General features: G+C 37.4%; 1 protein-coding gene across 1 annotated transcript in view; it reads left to right on the forward strand.

The window, feature by feature from the left end:
- The window catches only part of LOC129720923 (protein O-mannosyl-transferase Tmtc3), a 555,673-nt gene that overhangs the window by 519,794 nt on the left and 10,738 nt on the right, over nt 1–25,141 (forward strand). Inside the window, exons 9-11 of the mRNA XM_055672830.1 lie at nt 22,265–23,017; nt 24,465–24,651; nt 24,712–24,992. Of these exons, the coding sequence (XP_055528805.1) occupies nt 22,265–23,017; nt 24,465–24,651; nt 24,712–24,992 (1,221 nt within the window). The remainder of the gene's footprint in view (nt 1–22,264; nt 23,018–24,464; nt 24,652–24,711; nt 24,993–25,141) is intronic.

Here is a 25,141-nt window from a genome sequence, read left to right on the forward strand (position 1 = left end):
ATAAAATCGAATAACATGGGTTTTCACAAGTGACCCATAAACTGTACAACACATTCAATCAAAAAATAATAAAGAAATTTACAGGCGAAGAGAAAATAACTGCTGTTGTCATTTTGTAAATTCTCAATTTGAAATATTCTCAAATAAATAAATTCAATAAAATAAATAAACATAACAATAGCAGAAAGTAAGATAAAAGAATACACTAAGGTCGCTTTTTTACGCGATAAGTTTTACGCGGATTCCGTAATTAACACAGTTTTGAGGTAGGACTATGTTTGTCTAGAAGTTATGTACCTGAATTTGAAAATCTAGTAATTTAAAGTGGTCAGGTTTTGAGCGCTTATATTTCAGTCATATATAATCAGGTTATCGAGGTTCTGGCATCAATCGATCAGAAATTCTTTTGCGGTTAAATTTGTGTAACAAAAACAACCTATTGTTGGAGATACACTATTGAAAAATTGGTAAATAACATCGATTGTCCAAATCGTACCAAGCACAGCCGACACTAAAGGATACAATTGATCTGACTTTGTAAACGATTTGTTGTTGTTGTTGTCACTCTCTGTTTCCGAAGATTTTTTACTTCCCTTGCCATTCTCTTCAGTTCTTAATTCCTCCCTCTTTCCAACTAACTGACGAAACCTTGATATAAAAGGTACATTCGAACGTTTCATCCCATCATTTTCATTCTAAAAGGAATCCAGGAAAAATATAAGTTTTGACCGGAAGTGTTGCCAGATAAATTATTTTTGTATTTAAAACTAAATTTACATTGTTCGGCAAATGCAGCCATTTTTATTTTAAATTTGATAACTTTATCATGTTTCTTGGAAAAATTCACATAAGGAACAACTATCATCCCGAGGTAATATTAGCCAATCTCGAGATATAATATTTTTACGAAAAAAACCTCGTAATTATTTTATTTTATAATTTATAGACGTCAGACACCCGCAAAATATTGATAGGTGAATTTTGAATTTTTACGAAAAATTAATTACGAAATTCATAACTATTTTCGTAAAAATGCTAAATCTCGAGATTGGCTCATATTATCACGGGGTGATAAGTGTTTCTTACGTAAAATTTTCCAAGAAATACGATGAAACCATCAAATTTAAAAAAAAATTAGCTGCATTGTCGAAAAATGCAAATTTAGTTTTAAAATATAAAAATAATCTATCTGGCAACACTTCCGGTCAAAATAATATTTTTTCGGGATTCCTTGGTTTATTTTCTTCAATATTCACCTATCACTATTTTCCGGGTGTCTTAAGTCTATAAATTGTAAAAAAATAGTAGGAGGGTGGTATCCAAGACACGACCGCATAGTTGACCAAGGACTACAATAATTTTATATTTTTATTTTAAAGCTATGTTTGATTTGAACTCGTTTTACTTTTGTAGTTTGCTTGATTTATTTTAACTAATTTAAACTCAACATCTTCCATTAGGAAGGTATTTTGGTTCGGGTGGTAATATCAAGTATCTAGGTCGTCAGCCCGAATTCATCAAGCGACACCTTAAACGACTTGGAACTAAAACTAGTTCATTGGTGGCCATTTCTACTGTAAAGGTCGTCTTTGACCACTTAAAAAGTCAAAAAAGTCATGAAAAAAGAACCGTTCATTTTTGGCATTGTTCGATTTTGGCAACAGAAAATATTCTGACGTGTTGCCAAAATCGAACGGGGTCTGTATTTTGATTATTTCTTTGTACCACTCTACCTTAGAAGAAAAAATATTCTCTTCAACATTCACAATGGTCCAGGAACCAAATTTAGGGGAAAATTTGGGTCTAGACCTATATAGCAATGTTTTAGAGAAAATCTTTTTTTTACAAAGTTACTTAAAATTATTGGAGCTATAAAATTGTAGAACAAGGTTTTCTATCTACAAAAATAAAAATGTTAGATACTTGATAGCATTGAAAATTTTGGTCACCCCAATTTTTGATACTTTTTCAATAAGCGCTTTATCATTAAAACAACTTTGTTGAAGAAAGTTTTTCTCTAAAATATTGCTATAGAGCTCTAGACCCAAATTTCCCCCTTAATTTGGTTTCCAGACTATTGATGAATACCTTTCATTCTAATACAGCGAATTTTCTTTAATACGCGAAAAGGCAACCTCTATAAAATATTTAATTGAGTACGTTTTAGTAGAAATTAAACTTCTTCCTTCTATATCTATTTGTCTTGTTAAAGTTGGCTCACTCACCGATCACAAAGCGGCAAAGATGTCCCATCAATTTTTTTCCTGCAGTTACAAGCTCGTGGAAAAATATAGATAATGAATGACAGTTTTAGTAAAAAATGTATATTCACAGAAAATTTGAAATTGACATAGAATTTTATGAACATGTTAACATTCAATTCAGGTCAATAAAAACATTTTATCAGTATACAGAATCAATCAGAAAAATTTGATTAGTTTCAAGATACCAAAGAACAACGAAGATATCATATTTGAAGGTTATATGTCTGTTATTTTCGAAAATAAACTGGGCAAGAGTGATGCACAACATTAGCCACGGCAATCAATGTTTGCATAGCGTTGTTCAATTACAAGTAAGGTTATGGAAAGTAATATTTTCTTGTAAATGCTAATTCAAAAAAATTTCAATTGAAAAATACAAACACTAACGTCGGAACTCTAATATCAAGATGAAATGAATTTGGTTTTCCTCTATACCGCCACCGCAGGATGCAACTAATATTGTCATATTGGACTAAATTCATTTAGCTAGTAAAATATAATCATCAGTACAGCTCGTTTAACTAACTATTCAAAGATATGTACGGAGCATTTTGGTTTTCTATTGTCTTTCAAATACCATATTCAGTTATTTAAATAAATCTGAAAAAAAGCAGAATGTAGAGTTCAAAAATAAACAACGCATTTTGTTGTCCCCGGCGGCGCAGCGTATTCTGCGGTACCCGAAAAATCAAATTGAATTCTGATATTTGCTGCTATACGAAACAAGAAGAAGAAGAAGACAATTCAAACGGCAATTCGATTGTGTTCCACGCCCCACCGTGCGTCAACAGCGGCAATGTAGTTTTCACTTGGCTTGGCTGCACACAAATGAATATCGAGTTTTTCTGCACTGATAAACGACGAATGACCAGCGCTCTATTCATACAATGCTCGGTGCAGTACTGTTGCCTGTGCCAGCATGTTTTCCTTCAAGACATCAGTTTTATTGACATTAACATATTTATTAACAGCAGAACGTAAAACTGTCTAATAGTGGAGGTGGTTACGAACTTTCCGAGAAAGCTTCACCTTCAAGACATCAAAATAGTCTAGGCTCATGGAAACTAACATTAGTTGACCTATTGGGACGGGGAGATTCTGTCAAAATTTTTTTTGCCACTGCTATACAGGATATCACAGCATGCAGTTGGTGTCTATTCATGAAGTCTGTGCTAGGCGTGCTCGCATATGATTGGTACATTGTTGGTGAAAATTTGACCTTGAAACTTTTATTCAATTTTCACTGTTTAACAATGAAGTGATAATGAAAATTGAAGAATCACAAAATTGTCCATCATTTTATCAATCCAACGACATATTGATTATTGTGATCCATCATGTGGTTACATCAGTATAACCGTTTGAAATCTTTCATTCCGGCGTTACATCTTGGTTTTAGTTTTCGCGGAATGTATCTCGATATAGTGCGGTTAGACGTAGTCCTACGTCAAAAAAAATAATTACGAAGTTTACAGCTTCTTTCGTAAAAATGTTATATCTCGAGATTGGCTCATATCACCTCGGGATGATAGTTGTTTCTTATGTGAAATTTTCTAAGAAACACGATGAAATTATCAAATTTAAAATAAAAAAGGCTGCATTTGCCGAAAAATGTAAATTAAGTTTTCAAATACAAAAAAAAAATTTTTTTTCTGGATTCCTTGGTTTATTTTCTACAAAAACCATCCTTCAGTATTTTTCGGACATCTTACGTCTATGAATTGTAAGAAAAAGAAAAAGAGATTTTGAACAAAAAATGCCTGACTTTGCAATAAACAGGGGGGTCCCACAGAGCGGGGGGTATTCCAATCGACACCAAATTTGGGATTTTTCCAAAGTGACAGTAGATGAATAATTCTGCCAACTTTGAGCAAAATCTGTGATGGTCGTGTCCAAGTTTGTGCTTTTTCGTGGTCACTTCGTATGGAATGACCCATATAATATGTTGAAATGCAATGGAGAGGTAAAAAGGTTGACGTAAAAACGAAAAATGGTCGTAGGGAATGGGGAAAGGAGCTTTGAACCAGAGGCAAGAAGAAATTTTTTTAAGAAACCAGAATTGGAATATTTAAAAATGAAAAAATAGGAACGGAAAATGGAAAAAGAAAAACGAGTAAAAAAGATATGAAAATATCATGAAACTAGGAAACAAAGAAAAGAAATTGGGATGAGAAATAAGATATAAGAAAGGGAAATTAAAATAACCAGTGACATAGGAAAGAGTAATGGGAAAGGGTTGTGAGCAAGTAGAGCGGATAAGGGAATGTGGAAAGAAAATGGAAAAAGTTATGAAAAAGCAAAATGAAAAAAATGCAAAGCTTAGTTATAAGCATAACGACACTTTCGAGAAATTAAAAAAAAAATTTGACCTTGATAAATTTTATTTAAAAAAAAATAAAAAATTTCATACTTCCTAAAAGGAGAAAAAAAGTAACAAATAACAGCAGTGCAGTACTCTAAAATGAAACAAAAAAAAGGTTTAAATGCCAATAAAAAAATTGAAAAACTGAAATGATGAGCTAAATAGCAAAAAAAGAAGTAAAATAACCCCGAGCATCAATGGAATGATAGAAACTTAAGGTAGTACATAAAAACATATAATCGATACGAGACAAATCGGCGGATCATACAAACTGTAACAAGAAAACTTTATTAAAAAATGGTCACAAACACAAACAGGAAACAAACAAAAACGAGAGATACTGAAAGGAAAAAAGTTGAAAAGAAAGTGAAATAAGAGAAAGTTTCGTAAAAATTGAGATTCACAAAAAAAGAAAACGGAAAATAAAAAAAATAACATCAATAAAAAACCAAAAGTATAAGTCATCAATCTTGACTAAGATCATGACGACTTGAAAAATAAAAATAAGAAAAGAAATATTGAAAAACAAACATTTTCAAATTTAAGAAGTACCCAAAAAAAAAAGTTATTTGTCAACTTAAAATTAAACTTAAAGAATACCAAAATATTGTCAAAAGAAAGGGTAACAAAAAAAATTGTGATTGTGAAAATTGTCGAAATGGTGGTGTTAAAGTAGAACGAAAGAATGGAAAATGAATAAGGTGAATGGAACAGATTATAACAAAAGGGTAATGAAAGACAAAAAACGTTCATGGTAAATGGATGATTGGAAAGAAAAATAGACGAGAAAAAAAGGAAAGACTGAAAAAGTTAAAAGTAAGAAATAACAAATAGGAATGGAATAAAGTAACACGAGCTGAAAACAGTAATAACAAAAAAACAAACGAAACAAAAAGTGAAATATGCTACTGAAAAAGTAATTGAAATTTGAACAAATTTGGGGCCCGTGAAGGTTTTAGTGCTGGTTTGAGACCCCTCTCTCCTAGGGAAAATCCAAGAGCTAACGAAGTAAATGAAACAAAATTTGGTATGTGAAGGTTGTTCAGAAGCAAAAAATATTTCTATGGTGGTTTCACACCCCATATGAAACATAAATTTCTGCATCACACGAAAACTAATGATGTAAATGGATCCAAATTTAACATGTGGAGGTTTATAGGAGCAAGAAATATATGTGTGGTAGTTTGAATCCCCTCCCTCCTCTGGGAGGGGAGAGCTCTCATACAAATAAAACACAAATTTCTGCATAACCCCAAAACTAATCAAACAAATGATACTAAATTTGACATGAGACGGTTTTAGGAGCAAAACATGTTTTTATGGTGGTTTGAAAGGGAAGTCAACTGATCAAGCTAATCGTACCAAATTTGGAATGTGAGGATTTTAAAGTACAAGAGGTGATTCTATGGTGATTTGACACCTTCCTTACTTTGAAAAGGGGGTTCCACACAAATGAAACGTATATTTAAAACAATTCTTCGGGAAAACAGCTTAAATTGATCGAGATGATGCACAGAAGCCACAAATCGACTTCAGATGCCGTAATGAATTCTAAAATGGCGACTTCCGGTTTCAGGATACCAAAATGATACCCAAAAGTCTGAAATTACTTCCTCATGCCGTTTTGAAATCTCAGAAGGCGACTTCTGCTCTCTAGACACCAGCGCAAAATTATCGAATACCATCTAATATCGGGTTTCCCGGGACCAGTATGTTTTTCAGAGACCAGAAATTGACTTCACATGCCATTTTTATATCCAAGATGACGACTTCGGTGTCTGAAAAACAGCTTGAAATGACCAAATATCACCCAATACGATTATTTTTGTAATTGAGGATCCATTTGACCCCAGGTTTCATTTTGGTTTTTTTTCAGGGCCACCATATTATATCAGAAAGTTATTTTATTAGTGTTAAATAAAAGTTATTGACACAAACATATAACAAAATAGTGTATCGTAATATCATCTGTCCTTGTCCATTTTTCTCTTTTTCGTAAAATTACATAAATTGCTCACTTTGTTAAACCTAAAATGTAGTCATAAAACAAAAAAATTAAATTAATTCATAAAATATATTTAAATAACTTATTCGAAATATTCTTAGTATTCGAAATATTCTTAGAAAAAAAATACCACTCTCATCACTTCTTGTAGTATTCTTCTAGTGGAGTATTTTTGCCATCACAATGACTATTGCCACAGTAGTTGTATGATTTCTCGATATAGTGAGGGAAGCCCAACCAATTCCGAAGAATTAACTGTCCGCCTTGCAATGCATTTCCTCTAACAATTGAATTATTATTTTCAATTATTCCGATTTCCCATTCATCGGTCTACTTAGGGCTAATAACTTAATTACAATTTAGCCCCATTCCAATGGCAATCATAACGTATAGTTCTTTCCATTTTATTCCCATCGACCAAGACAATCGGACAGAAGATCCTCGGTCCGATCGCCTTGAAGCGCACTCATAGCTCACGTGCAGCATTAATATATTACCCAGCCGGCCACTCTAGCCATCGAAGAGTGGGCTCTGGGTCGTCCTTGTGGTGACGCACAAACAACCACAAACCGAGCTTCTATCTCCGAGACGGACAGACGCCAATTCAATTGTTTGCAACAGTCTGAATAATTCATGCTGTTTAAAGGCTTTGCACTCATTAACGTCATCGCTCTGATAGAGTGCAATGCTACGGAATGCCGGCTGAAGGATCTATTTAAAGTCCACCTCGCCTTCGATGTAGACACTCCAGCGGCCACCACTCGAACACCCACACCACAACCCTGTCGTGGAGACCAGCTGGGAAATGCGGAAAGTGCACAAATCATCAGACAGTGGATTGAACAGCAAATGGCCGTAATGTCCGTTTTCTTGTTGTCCCTCTCGGAATGTGCTGTGCCAGTGATGGCTTTCAAGAGTCCTGCACTCAATGCGATCTGCTCTTGTGTTGCTAATTGAAACGGGGACTGGTATCCCCTGGAATCTCATTCCATTCATAATATTCTTCGTCGGTTCAAGCGTACATAAAGCGGATTGATGAACGCCGCTTTGCACTTCAAGCATCGTTTGTCCTTTGTTCGATTAAAGGTGCCGATATCTCGTTTATTTTAATTTCAATTGTCGATTACCGAAAGGTCTTTTAATGGTGAATCATTTTATGGTACATAGAAGAAAGCGAAACCCTTTTTAATAACAATGAATGACAAGCCAAAAGTTTTTTTCCGTTCGACAGTCAGTTTCGGAGGGAAAGAAAACCGACTGACAGCAAGCCAAAGGTCCTTATTTTTGTTTCTAAAGGATAAGATATTGTTTTAATAAATCTTCATCCCGAGCAGACGTGCTCGGAACACCAACTGGAGCAGCGCACGCTGACGCCACCGACCGTCAGGTCAAGGTGGATCTCTCCCTCCGCTCGAAACCGATCGTACGAATTACCAAGCATCTTGTTCCCGGCTTCGCACGTATGCCCGAAAGCAAAACTCGGAAAATACTAGATGGGGGGCGCAATAACTTGCGTCTTCCGTTCAGAAAAACATCCCACAAATACAGCGACGACGACGACGGGGTGCGACGAGAGAAATTTATCCGTCACCGCGGGAGCAACACAAACTAGGAGATAGATGATGGGTGAACCCGTTGAAAAACCAGCAAAACGATGACGGGAGGATATGCACCGGAACTTTTCTCCGCTGACGCGATGAAAATGGGTGGTCATCCGGTTTTCGCGGAAAGTGATAAATTGTGAAAATGTGCAATAGCGGGAACGGTGAGGGGATGTTTTTTCGTGACCGCAAACTGCTTCTTCCGTTAGCATTAGTCATCGAGTTGCGGAAGTGATGATGATTCGCTGTGCTGGTTTTTTGGTTTCGGATTTTTTGTTTTTGTCTTCTCCACTAAGTGGTCATTCAACTGTTGATGATTGTCATATATTTTAGATTACCTTAAGTAACACGCGAGCCGACTGTGACTGGTAAGCAAACCGCAGAAGAGCTTCAGCTTAACCGAAAGTTTTGTGTTCCCAGAGGATGCCGCTATGTATTAGAAAACAGGCAGTAACAGCACCCACTTGCCTGTCAATTAACTGGAATATGATTGAAAACTTTGGGCTCTTTAGACAGTTACGGGGTCGTTGTGAAAGAGATTGGCTCGAAGCCGCCACAAACCCGACGTACGATGGCACTCACTGTGGAAGGCTTGATATTTTCAATTTATTTAAAATGATAAATTGTTCCTTCGAGGTGCTTCTATCGATTTTCGGCAGCGCAGTTCGAAAGTAAAAACATTGCAAAGCGGCTGTTGGAATGGATTCATAAACTGGAAAATTTATCTATCGAAAAACATAATCGAACTTTGCACTGATTCAAAAATTATCTTCAATGCTCCGTATTTTATTTGATTTAATTCAGATGACTGCTATCAATGCTAAGTCAAGCTGATAATTTCACTGCCGGCAATTTTCTGCTACTTCACTCCAAAGTTGCTGATTATCACAATCATTCATGATTCATCATCGTCGCTGCTTACTAGTGACTTGGTACTAGAGCTGCAGCCTATCGCATCATCAAGTGCGAATAACAGTGCTTAATGAACTGTTTGGGTGTATTCTATCCTTTACTTCTTCTCCTGCTATTGTATCTCACTGAGTTACCACATTCGGCCACCCGAAAAAAAGTTACTCACCATCAATTCGACTTACAGCTGAAGCGAACGAATCTAACGAAGCGAACGAAGCGTCGGGAAAGACCAATGACGTTTACAAAGGAAAAAAACACCGTTGGTTTTGGTAAGAATAGATTCGTACAAGACCCAAACAAACGTCGCCGCCTAGGGTGGGCAAGCGAATTCTCTGTTTATCGAATAGGGTGTTCGATACATCTGAGAAGGGATGTATTCTCCACAGACTAAATTTTGCGGAATATAGTTTAAGGAATGAGTTTAGATGTTCGCACGTATTGTTCGAGATGTTTGAAAAGGAAAAAATGACATTCTTTCAATGTATGTTTTTATTTTTATGTTTCTTGAAGTCAACTGATTATAGGTTTCTGAAATTTAAAATGAATTTAACAAAACTAAAAGCATCGATAAGGCACCTATATTTTATTGCCCCTGTGGCAGCAGCCTTTTCCTCGAAAACATCCTTCAAGTTTGTTTTGAACGCGCGGCAGTTCATCACTGCTAGACTCTTATTATTTTTAAAAACTACAACTACGCAGCACTGTTGGCTGAAGAAAACTAATCGCTTCGGTTCACAAAAAAAAGACCCGAAGAATATGACTGATGCAAATCGTACGAACGATGCAAATGAAGTGAATGATGCGAATCATCTGAATATTCTGAGCGATGAGATTACCACGAAGAAAAAAAACTCCGTCTTCCCTATTGATCTGATCGGGTCCGAAGCGAAGATGGTGCGAAGAGAAAAAAAACTTCTCATACGTGACTCACTCACCATGGCACGGGACAATCAACGCGTTCGTTTCATTTATGAGTGCATGCTTTGTTGCCACTGAACTGAGTACTTCTGGTAGCAGACAACGTATTTGAGTGTAATGAAGTGATAATTAGCAACACTGCTTCACTCATATATTTGTTTATTATTAACTGAAGGAGGATGGACGTTTTGTAGAAAGATCACATTTTTAAACACTGATTCAGGTAGTCAGTGTGTATTATTTAAAGTGGCGATTTTAAATTCTACCTATTTGCCTCTCGAAAAATATTATGCCTTTTTCAATTGTGCCTTTTTACCTGAAATTAAACAAAAGTTAAATTCAAATTTATGCCCGTAAGGCAATTTTGTGTATAAAATTCCAAAGAACACAATTGTGTCCCATCCACTCACCCCCCTTAAATCGTAAATCAAGCTGCTCGAGTGAATTGATGAATTGACTAGCTGACTGATTGGCACATTGAAACATCGACATTTCGCTTAGAGTCTCTGTCCTCTGACTCTCCGGCACTCTTGTTCTTGTTACTGATTGGTACATTGTTAAAGTTAGTTTAAAGTGATTGTTACGGCCAGAGCGCAAAAACCATTGGATACTTATTCACGAACCGTGCTTTTGTTTGAAGAAAAGAACAGACCGCGATTCCAGCAGCTCTGCTCTCCAGTTTCACACTCTACCGCCCCGCAGGTGATCCAAGTTTGCCCTTTGACGGAGCAACTTTTCCCGTAGGAAATTTTCTAGAGTTTCTTTCTGAGTAAAGCAGTTACTGAAGCGTTTTTTGTTGCTGTTTCTTTGCCATATTTTGCGTCCAGCCAAAGCCTATGCGGTATTCCCTGAAAAGTTGTTCGGTTTGTTTTCAGCGCTTTTACGCCGTTTCAAGTGAATGATTCCTAATTTGATTAGGCCTTCACTGGAGGCCAGAATAGAAGTTAGCGATAAGCAACGAGCCTGACATTCAGATGATCTCGTTATTTCTGCGTTGGCATGAGGTTTCTCCCTTCCTAGCTGTGGGATTTGAAAATAAATGAAGGGTAGACTGCTTGCGTCAGATTTCGCCCGGACGTTGGTATTTCCTCCGGGTGTAACGAGGACCGGAAAGTTTCTATCCGGAAATTGTTACATGGTTCTTCGTCGAAGTGTATTACCGAGTAAATGGGTGCCCCAATTTTTGCCAACTTCCCACCGAGTTACCGAGCTGGTTAGAGAAATATTGTTTCACGAAGAGAAAAAACTTTCCCTGTTATCAAGCTAAAAACTTACGCCTCGCTTAGGTGCCTTTGTCAGCCATGATTAAATTGCTGTCGTTTTCTTAGTTGTGACGAAGCAATATTAATTTCAATTGCTATCACCACAAACCAAGTTTCGACTCAAAATCACACTACAAATTCGTTGCCCTTTGATACGGCATAATTTGCAGACACGTGCATCAAATCACAAGACAGCTAATTTACCTTCATCAGAAAGATTCACATTCAATTGCGCATACAGCAGCAGCAGCATCATCATAATGATGATAAAGCAGGCTCCAGGCATCGCTTCCACTTAGTCACGATTGCCGTGTCTGCCAGAAGACAAGATGGCGGATGAGGGGAAATCAGTCTTCAATCGACCGAATCACTGCCGAGATTCACGGACAAAATGCAAACAATCTTCGGCAGAAATAATGAGAAAAACTCGAAACACTCGAGCGACAGAAAAAAAAGTCGAGTGCCAGACGGGAAAAAATAATGGGACACCAGTCGGTAGTCGAAGCCGGCGGAATTACGAGCAACATAAATAATTATATATCGATTACCTACCCACCAATAGCTAGTCTGATTTCCGTCAGTGTTTTCCCGTTTGGCCAAACCGGCAACGCGCGCCGGTGTGTGCGCCCAGGTGGGTGGCTGGCATAACGAGGCAGCAGTAGGTGGCCTCGTGACGGCAGCCGTTTCGCAGGGATTCGACGATGTCAGCAGGATTACTGAATTGCAGAGCGACGCTGTCGGTTCGCTGGGATTAATGTGAAACAAGCAACGCCAGCATCATTATCGAGATTGTCTCAATAAAGGACCGTCGTCTGGCGGGAGTGACAGCGCAGGCGGTAAGCGACGGGTGAATAGCGAATTAGGAACAAGGCTTCCCAGGGAACGGAAGAGCACGAAAGTACGACAGAGCCGCCCGGTTGATTGGTGGTTTTCGTGACTATCATTTGTGAAGGGCGTCAGTCAAGAAAAAAATAGTGACAGTGGGAAAGTAAATCGCCAACACCCGCCTCCTCCCGGCTACGAATGAAAAACAATGAATATTTTAGCATGCATAAAAAATTTGCTTGTTCATTATTTATGTGGAAAAGTGATGCATCACTTGGGAGTTGAGAATTTTTCGGTCCCTTGAACGTTTTATATTAATGGTACGATGAACCGAAGAACTACCGACGAATAATGATGATTCTAAATTGCAAATAAATTGTTGCAATGGTGATATTTCGCTTCATCTAGGTGAATCATAACATATTTTAGTACATTTGAAATTTATTGTTCAATAGTGTAGCCTGACAATTATTGAACTCTTCAGTATTTCAATTAATTATAATCTACTCTAGACTGTGAAGGTGTTCAGATTCTTACCAGTTCTTCAGAAATTCTGAAGGATCGACTATTGAATCGTATTTCCACGACTTTGCTGGATAAAAACTATATCCCACCAAATGTGGTCAATCGTTTATTTTTCTGACGTTCGGTTGTTGACTTTTTAAAACCAGTAAAGTTTGAAGGTCGTTTTTCGAGGTAAAATCTGATTTCTCTTCACCGGGAATGAGTTAGGTTGTTGTTCTATTTCGGTTTTATCAGTTATTAATTTAAAGTACAAAAAAGCAACTTAATGTTTTGTTCCTACTTGAACGGTAGCATTCATTCATTCTAATTTTATTTTATTTATAATTCAATATTTTTACTAAATAATTTTTCCTTTAATTTTTGGTTCCTGTTTCCGTTGTTTGAGACTTATTCTGTATTTCGTTTTTTTTTTTGCTTCTTAATTCCTAAAACTTTAGACCTTGATCTATTTGATTTAGTTTACTTTTTAATAAGTCAGCAATTTTTATAAGCTATCCGAAAGTTTAAATTTTTTTTTTTAATTTGTTTTAATCGTTAATGTTTATTCATTGTAACTTTTATTCTAATTTTGTAATCATTTCATTATTTAATTTCATTATTCTGTTATTCTTACTTCTGATGAGTTATAAAATCAGTTCTGGTGTTTTGTTTTCTAACTTTTTTAGGATTTGAAACACTTCAATGCCTTTGGTTTTGTTCACTTTTTTGTTATTTTGTTTATAATTCCCCTTAAGGGTTACCTTGACTGTTTTGACGCTCAATTTGCTCAAGGCTCTTCTTGTTTCTCTCAACTGATGTACACTTAAAACTATTTAATTTTTTTTTTTTCCATATTAATCATTTCATCTCAAGTGTGCACACCAACGACCTTCTTAGATTTGATTCAAATTTTGGAAATTGTTCTTATTAGGTCAGTATGAAAATGCTCCAACTCTGGTGCTGATGGATTTCCTTCATTCTGTGGAACCCCCCTTCTTTTCATAAAAGTGACATTTTTCGTCAAAAACGCTCATTTTCTTTTGATTATGGCACAAACACGTGCTGTCTAAAAATAAACTAATGCATTGTTTTTGAAGAAATTAGTTAGAGGATCCAGGAAACATATTACTTTTAAGCGGTAGTGTTGCCCGATATGTTCATTTTTGCCTTTGAGAAGGTAAATTGCATTTATCGGCTCATGAGCATATTTTGATATCAAATTTGATAATTTAATCGTATTTTTGAGAAAATTTAACACAAAAAATACTTGTCACTCCGTGGTATAGGAATACATGAGTCACACTTGAGTTTTCTAGAAAGAATATCAGATTTTCTCAGAGTCTAAGCAATCTGTTTTCTCTAGGTTTTTTTTCCGAACATGTTATGTCAATGGATTGTCCAAAATGCATTTTGAAAAAATCAGTTCAGGAATTTTAAAATAACAAATTTGAGCTGCAGTGTTCCCAAATATGTTAGTTTTGAATGTGAAAAAAATTCGTTTTTCGGCAAATAAGTGTCTGCGTATTCCAAAATTGACAATTTCATCATGTGCTTGTGAAGGTTTTACATGAGAAAAAGAGAAAAAATAGAATCCAGAAAATATGTGCATTTTGAATTGAAGAATTTTTATTTGATTTGCATTTTATATTTTTTACGCCGACTACGTCCTCACGATTCGTTAGGGAGGGAAAAAATGTTACAATCGTTGGTGTCAGAACGACTCTAGCGGAAAGGAAGGTTAATTTGTCACCATGACGGATTTTTATACGTTTACCCTTACCACGCTTATACATAGACTAAACTGCTTTTATTTACCGAGTCTCATAATTTACCATGCCATATATCGAAAGTTCTCACGGCCCCAGTATACTATATGCGTGAGGAATTGGGTCAAGTAGAGGGCTGGGAGGGAGCCAGAAAATAAACCTTTACGTAAAAACCAGTCTGACACCGAACGGTGTGACTCTACTGACATCAAAGCGGACTCTGAGACTACGAGCTCCCTTTGCCTCTGGAAAAAAATAATATAATCTTCGTACACATACCCCAAATCATTTAAACCATAAGTATTGTTAGAAAATTTAAAAAAATAGAAAAACTCAATGGAACTGAGAAATTTGAAGTTGTTTGCTATCAATGTTGTATCTGGGATAAAAAGTGAGTGCCTCATTAAGGCAGACAATGTGTGCAGCAGCGGAAGCGAAAAATAAGCGAACTGGAAATATGATACAGTTTTGGAAAAATATTTCGCATCCCAACGGGACTTGAACCCGCAATCTCCCTGTCTCCGGTATGGTGTTTTGACCAATTAAACTACGGGGGACGGTGGTACTGCTCCACAATCTATATGCGTATCAAATTCCGATGCCGACTTATTCTATTGATCCCTAACTACACACAATGCTGTGCAAGCGTTATTCATACGACTGATAAAAGGAGTTCGCTTATTTTTCGCTTCCCCTGCTACATACATTGTCTGCTTTAATGAACTTGTATGTTAACGGGTAAAAGCCGTTGTTAAAAACAAAATTAGTTCGAAAAAAGTGAGTGCCTGCATTGAAAAATTAATATCAATCAATGAGAATCTATTCCAAGAGAAAATTTTATCATTCAAAAAATCTTACTCTGTGTTGTTTAAGTTGGAGCTTGAAAATTCCAAATTGAAAGTACAAAATTATTTTTTGTGTTATTTTGGCAATTATTTCCGGTCAAAACTTTGTATTTTCTGAATTTTCTGTCTAATTTCCTTTAAAATACATCATCCAATATGTCTATAATCATAACAGAGACATTATCAAAATGAGTGTAGAAATGAGAAGCAATTCAGGATTAATTCGACCTTATTTCTTTAAAATGCTGTAACTCGAGCTTTGCTCATAATACTTCGAAGTGATAAGTATTTTTTTGTGAAATTTTCACTGAAACACTATGCAATTAACAAATTTGAATTCAAAATATACTCATGTGCGGAAAAATGCAGTTAAGTATTTCAAATGAAAAAGAACATATGGGTCATTCCATACGAAGTGTACATGCCACTTGGACACGACCATTACGGATGAAAATTTATTTTATAGTTTATAGCCGTAAGACACCCGAAAAATAGTGATGAGTGAATTTTGAAGAAAATAAACCAAGGAATCCAGAAAAATATTATTTTTGACCGGAAGTGTTGCCAGATGGATTATTTTTGTAGTTTAAAACTAAATTTGCATTTTTCGGCAAATGTAGCTGAGTTTATTTTAAATTTGAAGGTTTCATCGTGTTTCTCGGAAAATTTTACATAAGAAACACTTATCACCCCGTGGTAATATGAGCCAATCTCGAGATACAACAGGATGAAATTATCAAATTTAAAATAAAAATTGCTGCATTTGCCGAAACATGTAAATTTAGTTTTCAAATACAAAAATAGTCTATCTAGCAACACTTCCAGTCAAAAATTATATTTTTTTTGGATTCCTTGGTTTATTTTCTTTACAAATCATCTATCAGTATTTTGCGGACGTCCTACATCTATGAATTGTAAGAAAAAGAAAAACGGAATTTTGAAAAAAAATGGCCTGACTTCGTCACAAAGAGGGGGTCCCACAGAGTGGGGGGTATTCCAATCGACACCAAAATTGGGATTTTTTCATAGTGAACCTAAACCTAAACCTTCCCCCAGCTTTGAGCCAAATCCGTGATGGTCGTGTCCAAGTTTATTTCTCTTCGTGGTCACTTCGTATGGAATGACCCATATTCAGTGCTACTTTTTTTTTAATTCCTTGACTAATGTTGTTCAAAACGCAATTTTGAGATTGTTCATTACTATAAAATCCCAAGATATGAAAAACCTAGGAAAGAAGATTGCCTAAAACCAGAGAAAATTTGACATTATGTCTTAATTTTTTTTTTTTTTTGAAACTGCTGTAACTTGAGGTTTGCTCATAATGCCTCGGGGTAACAAGTGTTTTTAGTGTCAAACCTGAGAAGTTAATTGACACGTTTGTGCATTTTTTGCACAGTAAAGATAGAACGAACCATATTGACGATAATTTTTTTTTCCCTGAGGAAGACCAAGTCCAAAGACCGAAACGTCGAATATAAAACCACCATATATAAACCACCAATATGACTGAAAAGCCGTATTTTCCTTAAAAACATTTTTTTGATTAGCTGAAACTTCGCGCGAATGTTTCTATAGACCAAAGATGTCATTTCGTGCTATCTGATTTTTTTAATGACGATCAATTTTGAAACGAGTCTCTGTAAAATTGGTTTTGATGATTAAAAAAATGTTCAGAGCAAGCGTCTGCGGCAAAGTTTTAGAAAGTAGTTTTGTTCTTCCATAAATCTATACTTTATAAAAAATTGAAAACAAAAAAACCACAAAATTGGTGTCTTCAGCAAAGTTGTAGGTAATAAAATGGTGTCTTCAGCAAAGTTGTAGGTAATAAAATTGCGATTCTAAAAAAAATATACACTGTAGAATTTTTTTTCTGGACCATATATTCCAAATTGTCACAAAATCAAAAATATCTTAAAAGGTACCTTTTTAAAATCTATTTTTTTACGCATTGAAGACGACAATGTGTACTACTATCTTTCAAAATTTGGTGATGGTAGAATGTAAAACAAAAAAGTTATGAACGTATGAATATTTTATCATTTTCGCTCAGAACTTTTTTTGAGGATTTTTTTCTGTTTTTGTTATAAATTATCGCTAAGAGCATGATACAAATTCAACGCCCAGTTTTTTGTGGTAAAAGAAACTATTTAATCGATTATACCTGCCATGCTATCATAACTACCTATATTATTTCCCAGTTAAATAGCTGCTATAACTATACGCAAAAGTTTCATTTATTGTTCGAACTTAATTTCTATTTTTAACAACGGCTTTTACCCGTTAACATTCGAGTTCATTAAGAAGACAATGTGTGCAGTAGGGGAAGCGAAAAATAAGCGAACTGGAAATATGATACAGATTTGGAAAAATATACCGCATCCCGACGGCACTTGAACCCGCAATCTCCCAACTTGAACCCGCAAATCCGCAATCCCGGAGATTGATTGATTAAGTTACAAAAACAGCGCGTTGGATTTGTATCATGCTCTCAGCGATAATTTATAACAATAACAGAGAAAAACCACAAAAAAAAATTCTCAGTGAAAATGACAAAATATTTAAACGGCCATACCTTTTTTGTTTTTCATTTTTCTATCACCAAATTATGACTGATAGCAAAAAATATTGTCGTCTTCAATGTGTTAAAAAATTAGATTTTTAAAAAAAGCTACTTTTTGATATATTGTAGATTTTGTGACAATTTGGAGTATTTGGTCCAGGAAAAAAAATTTTACAGTCTATATATTTTTTTTAGAATCGCAATTTTATTACCTACAACTTTGCTGAAGACACCATTTCAATCAAACAAGTTGTTTTTCCGATACAAAATATTTCATTCATCAGTCACATTTTTGGATAGGCCCTTTTGAAACAGCAGTCGTGAGTCTACATGAAGAACTGATAGTATAGAATGACCTCTTTATCAACTGGAAACAACTGTGCAAAGTTTCAGCGAAATCGAAAATGGTCTTTCAAAATCGATTTGCGAAGTAACGTGGACTTGCTCCAATACAGCTTCAAACGATTTCACAGCCAGAACCCTCGTCAATAGTGCAAATCGTCAGCGAGATAATAGTAGGCTGATCAAATTATCTCGGAGGGAAACCGGGACACTTAAGAAGGTAGATTTCTGAAAGTTCCTGTCTCCAAGGCGTGGTTTGCTGACGAAAAATTACATGAATAAAGATCTTTGATATATCCCATGTAAAAATGCTTATATTTCAGAGAGTGTCAAGAAAGTTATATAATTTTAAATGCTAATAACTTAGTTTTCTACAAATTTCTTTCATTTATGCAGCCAAAATGTGAATAATTGTAATTTCAAGATGCCAACAACTGCATTGTTGCACAATGTAGAACCTTGTCCTGAATGCAGATTTCGACCAATCAGAGTTGAAAACTGGGCCGAATAGCATCCAATATTGGTATTTTCAGACTTTGGATGGTATCCAAAGACCGGGAATCAACCCCAGGCGACATTTTAAAGTTTAAGATGGTGACTTCCGGTTTTCGGAAAACGGCCTAACTATTCGAAATAATTCCCTGAAGATGGAAATTACTTCCAGACCCCATAGAACTGCAACCAGATGGTAACATACGGTTTTCGGGAAGCAGACAAAAATGCCCAAATACAGGCCGGACTCGATTATCCGGAACATAATTTTTTTTTTTTTCATTCCGGATAATCGAGTTTTCCGGATAATCGAATCACACAAAAAATACTGAAATTTTGCGATTAACGAACATAAAATCAATATTTTTTTTCTTTATTTTACTTGTATGATGCAGTGGCGTAACCAGAAGTTATTTCTGAGGTGAAAAGGGGTAAAATCTTAAGAAGCAAAAAAAATAATAAATTGGACATTGATTATTGTCACTCATTTCGAACAGGTCCCAAACATGCCGGGAGTGACTTGAATGGTAACAAATATGCCAGAAGGGATGGTAGAGGAAAAATTTTGGAATAGAAATTGAAAACGGACACCAAAAACGTAAAATTCCGGATAATCTAATACCGGATAATCGAGTTTCCGGATAATCGAGTCTCCGGATAATGTAGTCCAACCTATACCAACTAATCTGAGTGTTTCCGGCATCTGGGTAATGCTCAGAGACCTGAAATCGACCCCAGCCGAAAATTGAAATCGATGGTTGCAGCTTCCAGTTTCTGACCAAATACCAACTACACATAATTTTAAGAGAGTTAGTGTTAGATAAAAGTTACTGACATGAAATTTTTTATTTACACTGAAGTCGCTTTTTACGCGGAGGATACGTGCCGCGTAAAAAAAAACGCGTTAAAAAACCGCTACAAATTCCGGAATCCCTTAAAATTCCGGAATCCGCGTAAAAAAAACCGCGTAAACTCCGGAATCCGCGTAAAAAAACCTGCGTTATTTCTGCGATCCGAGTGAAGAGAAACCGAAATCCGCGTAAAAAAAATACCGCGTAAATTCCGGAATCCGCGTAAAAAAACCGCGTAAATTACGGAATCCTCGTAAAAAAACCGCGTACATCCCGGATTCCGCGTAAAAACAAACGTGTAAAAAGCGACCTTAGTGTAGTTGAATTTGATTAATTCCAATCGAATGTATTCCTTAACTTATTGTAAGAGATACATTGATATAAGACATACTGTCGTAATTTTACGTTTCGTTTGCGACCGTGTCTCACACACAAGTTCTTCAGCTTATTGAAAATGCAAAGAAAAATAACTAATAAAAAAATATATATCGAAATTGTCCTATATTCCTCGGAAGTGCTCCTCAGTTAGACCTGTATTGTGGTCCTTAATTATCTATTTTCACTTTGATTGTTTCATTATTTGTATTTCGATTTTTTTGTTTTTTCATGTTCATATGTCTTGTTTGAGTTTGTCCCTTTTTTTAAACCAATTTATTCCCTGATGACTTTCAGAGATTAGGATATCCCAATTATTCAGCAGCTTTTTGTCTGACTGTCAGAATTGAATTTCAGGCTTTGAGTTTTTGATGATTTTAAATTTTAAATTGTGAAATTTTTGGACTTTTAGGATTCATTCTGAGACCAGAATTTAAGCTTTTTTGTCTTTTAGACCTCTATATCTTCAGACACCTAAACAGACATTCAAACTCTAAGCCTTTTATACATTCAGATTTTTAGATCGTAAAGTTATCAGAATTTCAGAATCTTAGACTCCATAACACTTGAAGGCTCTTAGAATTTCAAACCTTTGAACTTCAGCCCTTTAATTTTTTTGACTTTCAAGTGGACTCTTCCACTTTTTTGATTTTTGTACTTTTCTACTTTTATAGTTTTGAACTTCAAGACATAGATTTGTAAACTAATATACTTTTATACTCTAAGAGATCCCTTTTTGAGATTTTCATACTTTTAGATCTAAAAACTCCTAAATTTTCACACTGTTAAATTCTTAAACTTTTTGAATTGTACGACTACTAGACTTCGAAAAGTGAATTTCTATACTAGAAGAGATTTTTCTATCTAATTCGTAAATCAGATAGCTCCTAAAAAGCAGCTTCAATTCTTCACCAATATGCCACTTAAATATGCCACTGCCCAGGACCAAGTTGTAACCCAACAAAAAACAACACGTTCCAACCGTTCCTGGTTGCCCGCTTGAATTCAATTTCATTAACACCAAATAATCGGATTTCAATCAAATTCCCATTACTTCAATCGCCATCGATAGTTAGCACGATATTTTTCTCTCTCTCTTCCTCATATCACCCTCCCCAGCTGGTGGTAATAATCATGCCACAACCCGTACAACCGGAACCGAAACGGCGGCGGCAGCCACAATCAAAGAAATACCAATCGATAGCAAAATACTCCGTCCGTTCCGCTGCCTGGTGGACAGTTGAAAGCACAACGCCAACTAGAGGGAGGGCTGGGGTAAGGACATGCAGGGGTAATTGGTGCCTGTCTGTTCACGAATAAAAACACGTTGTTTGCGTGTAGGCGTTACCAGCCACGCGAGACCTTACGTGGTCTGTCGCGTTCCGTCACATTCCGACGGGGCTTCCGGCAGTTGGCCGACGCTTCTCGTTGCTGCCCTGCGTGTGCGGTTGTTGTTTAGAAAATGAGAAAAGTTTACCAACCCCGCACTAGCGGAAAAACTTTGACGGAACGAACGGGTTGGAGGAAGTGTACAGAGAATCCACCCACCAATCCTTGCTTGCAAAGGGTGGAGTCAGCAAAAAAGTGTTCCTTTGTTTCGCACACGCGTTACCAAACACATGCAAGCCCGAAGAGCCCTGGCGGAACTATTTGGATGGTTTTTCATGCTGCTGGGTTGCAGTTCCGATGCCATCGTTCTGTCTCTCCCTGGGAAGCAGGCACAATGATGTTATCAGGAAATGCGCGCAAACACACCCCGGTTTCTGACGGCAGGGAAGTGTGAAAAAAACTCTCATTTGTCACCCACTTTGTTCCACAGCCAGCCGGGGTACGACCCGGAGTTAAGTAAAATTGCAGTTGAGTGGAATATTAAACTGTAATCAGTGATGGGGCATACCGGTTTTTTTTTGGAGGGGGATGATTTTTTTGTTTGTCGGTCTCCGAACGAAACCAGCAGGGCGCGCGCCATGCCAGCTTAAATGGGAAATAATTACGGCCATTGCAAGGAAGTTGAATCCATCCCAGCTTCGAGCGATGGATTTTCTGAACCAGAAAATTAGATTCCCCAATCCCACAGAGAACAATCAAGACAGATAATTAGGTTAATTGCGGCGCATCAGTTTGATGTGTAATGAAATTTCAAAATAGTTCATGTCCCTGAAGCAGGGAGAACAAAGTTAGCAGAACAATTAGCCTGTGGGGTTGAAAATTTAGTGGTAATTTTGGGCAAACAGATGGGATTAAATGCTCCGTCATTTTTTTGTTAAATTTGCATTGCTCTTTTGGCCTAAAAAAGTGATAAGAACACTATGTTTTTTGATACAGAATTCAATTTTATTGCTGACTATTTTTTTAATGTTTTTTCTTCTTCTTTTTACAGGGACTCGCCTTCATGATTCTTCCGTTTCTACCAGCATCGAATCTTTTCTTTCCGGTGGGTTTCGTGATTGCAGAGCGAGTGCTGTACATGCCCTCGATGGGTTTCTGCATCCTGGTGGCGTACGGCTTCCAGCTCCTGGCGGAGCGATGGTCCCGCAAACTGTCCTGGTGCTGTTTGTGCTTTCTACTGCTGAGTCATTCGATCAAAACCTATAACCGGAACGCCGACTGGGAGTCAGAATATACAATCTTCATGTCCGGCCTTAAGGTGAACCAACGAAACGCGAAGCTGTTCAACAACGTCGGTCACGCGCTTGAAAGTGAAGGAAAGTTCGAGGAAGCGCTGCAGTTCTTCCACAAGGCGGTCAGCGTACAGGAGGACGATGTCGGAGCGCACATCAATGTGGGCAGGACGTACAATCATTTGAAGATGTTCAAGGAGGCAGAGCAGGCTTATCTGAAGGCGAAATCGCTACTGCCGAAGGCGAAACCAGGCGAGTCGTACCAGGCGCGAATTGCGCCGAATCATCTGAACGTATTTTTAAACCTCGCAAATCTGATCTCGAAAAACGCTACCCGACTGGAGGAGGCCGATCTGCTCTATAGGCAGGCGATCAGCATGAGGTCGGACTACACGCAGGCCTACATCAACCGGGGCGACATTCTGATCAAGCTGAATCGCACCAAGGAGGCGCAAGAGGTCTACGAGAGAGCGCTGCTCTACGACAGCACCAATCCTGATATCTACTACAATGTGAGTAAAATTTTTTACAACATAAACCTATTGTCGTTTCAATTCTTTTAAGTGTCTCCATGCTCCAAGTGTCTCCATCCAAAGATGGTCTGAAAAAACGCAAAAATTTATTGGACCGTTTCTGATGATTACATAAAACTGAGAATCTTTCGCAGGCGGAAGAATTTTTCAAACTCAAAACAAAATTAATTTTCTAAAACGGCGTAACTAAACAAACAGACTATTGGTTCCTACTCAGCGTACAAAGTTCATGTGATTCGGACATTTTGATATAGATGAGCAAGTATTTATAGCGATCTGTATCGGAAGTTTTCTATTTCTCTCTGGAACTTCTTAATCATCAAAAGCATTCCGTTTAAGTTAAAATTCCGTTTAAATTCATTGATCGTAATGAAAAAAAAACTTCATCCTTGACAACAGATGGATTTCCCATAGCAGCAACATCCGCCAATAACAAACCCCATTGCAGATATTGAACATCAGATTCGCCATAACTTATATCGTGCCGACATTAACGACACGAGGCGTAAATTTTCCACACGCTTCCAGCGTCAAGGCGTCTCCAACAGGGCAAACGTGGTGTGGTCACGACTGTGCAAACCACACACCAAGGTCAAGGCAGCAGTCTATCCGACCGACACGGAATCCCAAGATGGATGAACTTTTGTGCTCTAGGGAAGCTTTTTTATTTTCCTTTATTACTCCTTGCCTCCGTCCAGCGCCCGTAGAGTTCATTAACTGTCGGGGGCTCTTAGCACGCATTTTTTCATTGCAGTCTCGACCATTAATGCTTAAACTGCGACAGTGGCAACCGTCCGTTTCCGGGACTGTTGAATCCTACCCTACCAGCTCAGCTCCAGAGGCGTACTGAGGAGTATCATTTCGAGTTGGTGGGCAGAAAAAGCACAGCACACAGCCACGGCGCTCGATGATGCCTCGCCGGAAGACAACAAATGGGTTTACCCAGATGCTCAGAGCCGCCGCTCGAGGTGTGGCGCGTCCAACCGATAAATAACCCCGAGAACGGACGGTTTATTCTTGGCCTCCAGCTTCGGAGCGGCTCCATTTTATGCAAATTAAACAAATACAGCAGCCAGACCATTCTCCAATCCGGCTTATTCTTTCCGCAGTCTATTCAACGTTTTTTTTTCGGTTTTGTTTCCATCCTACAGGCGGATCCAATTTTTCACTTTCGATCATTTTCCCACGATTTAGTATTCATCACGTCATGTTTTTTCCGCCCGTTCACTTGCGTTTTTCAGTGTTGGATGAGAAGGCAAACGAAAAATAACAACCAGATATCTTTCACCCTAGTACACGGGTCGGTTGTAGATTATTCTCTGCAAAGCATCGCATTTTAGGTATCGAAATCACGTGCTTACCATTCGCTATTCGCCTAATCTACACACAGGATGATAGGAACGCTTCCTTTTATTTTCACTTTCAGCTGGGCGTTGTCTTTCTCGAGCAAGGCAAAGCATCCCAGGCGTTGGCCTATCTGGACAAAGCACTCGAGTTCGATCCGGAGCACGAACAGGCACTACTTAATTCGGCCATTTTGCTGCAGGAGCTGGGTCGCCCTGAACTTCGCAAAATTGCTCGGGAACGACTACTGAAACTGCTGGCGAAAGATGGTGAGCTTGGATTCGATTCAATTCGCTTCAATGAAGTTTAATTTTAAACGAAATTCACAGAAACGAACGAACGAGTTCACTTCAATCTTGGCATGCTGGCGATGGACGACCGCAACACGGACGAAGCGGAGAACTGGTTCCGCCGGGCGGTTCACCTGAAGCAGGACTTCCGCAGTGCGCTGTTCAACTTGGCTCTGCTGCTGGCGGACGATCATCGACCGCTGGAGGCGGCACCATTCCTGAACCAGCTGGTCAAGTACCATCCGGACCACATCAAGGGTCTCATCCTGCTGGGGGATATCTACATCAACAACATCAAGGATCTGGATGCTGCGGAGAATGTGAGTTGCGATTTCTATTAATTTCATATACCGCATAAAATATAAAAAATTCAAAACATAAATGAGGAGTAGTTACAAAAAGTAGAATAAAGAAACTTGCAAAAGGAAAAGTTGGGTGAACCAGAAAAAGAAAACTAATAGAGGAAAAC

The sequence above is a fragment of the Wyeomyia smithii genome, chromosome 2, assembly GCF_029784165.1.
Source record: "Wyeomyia smithii strain HCP4-BCI-WySm-NY-G18 chromosome 2, ASM2978416v1, whole genome shotgun sequence".
NCBI lineage: Eukaryota > Metazoa > Arthropoda > Insecta > Diptera > Culicidae > Wyeomyia > Wyeomyia smithii.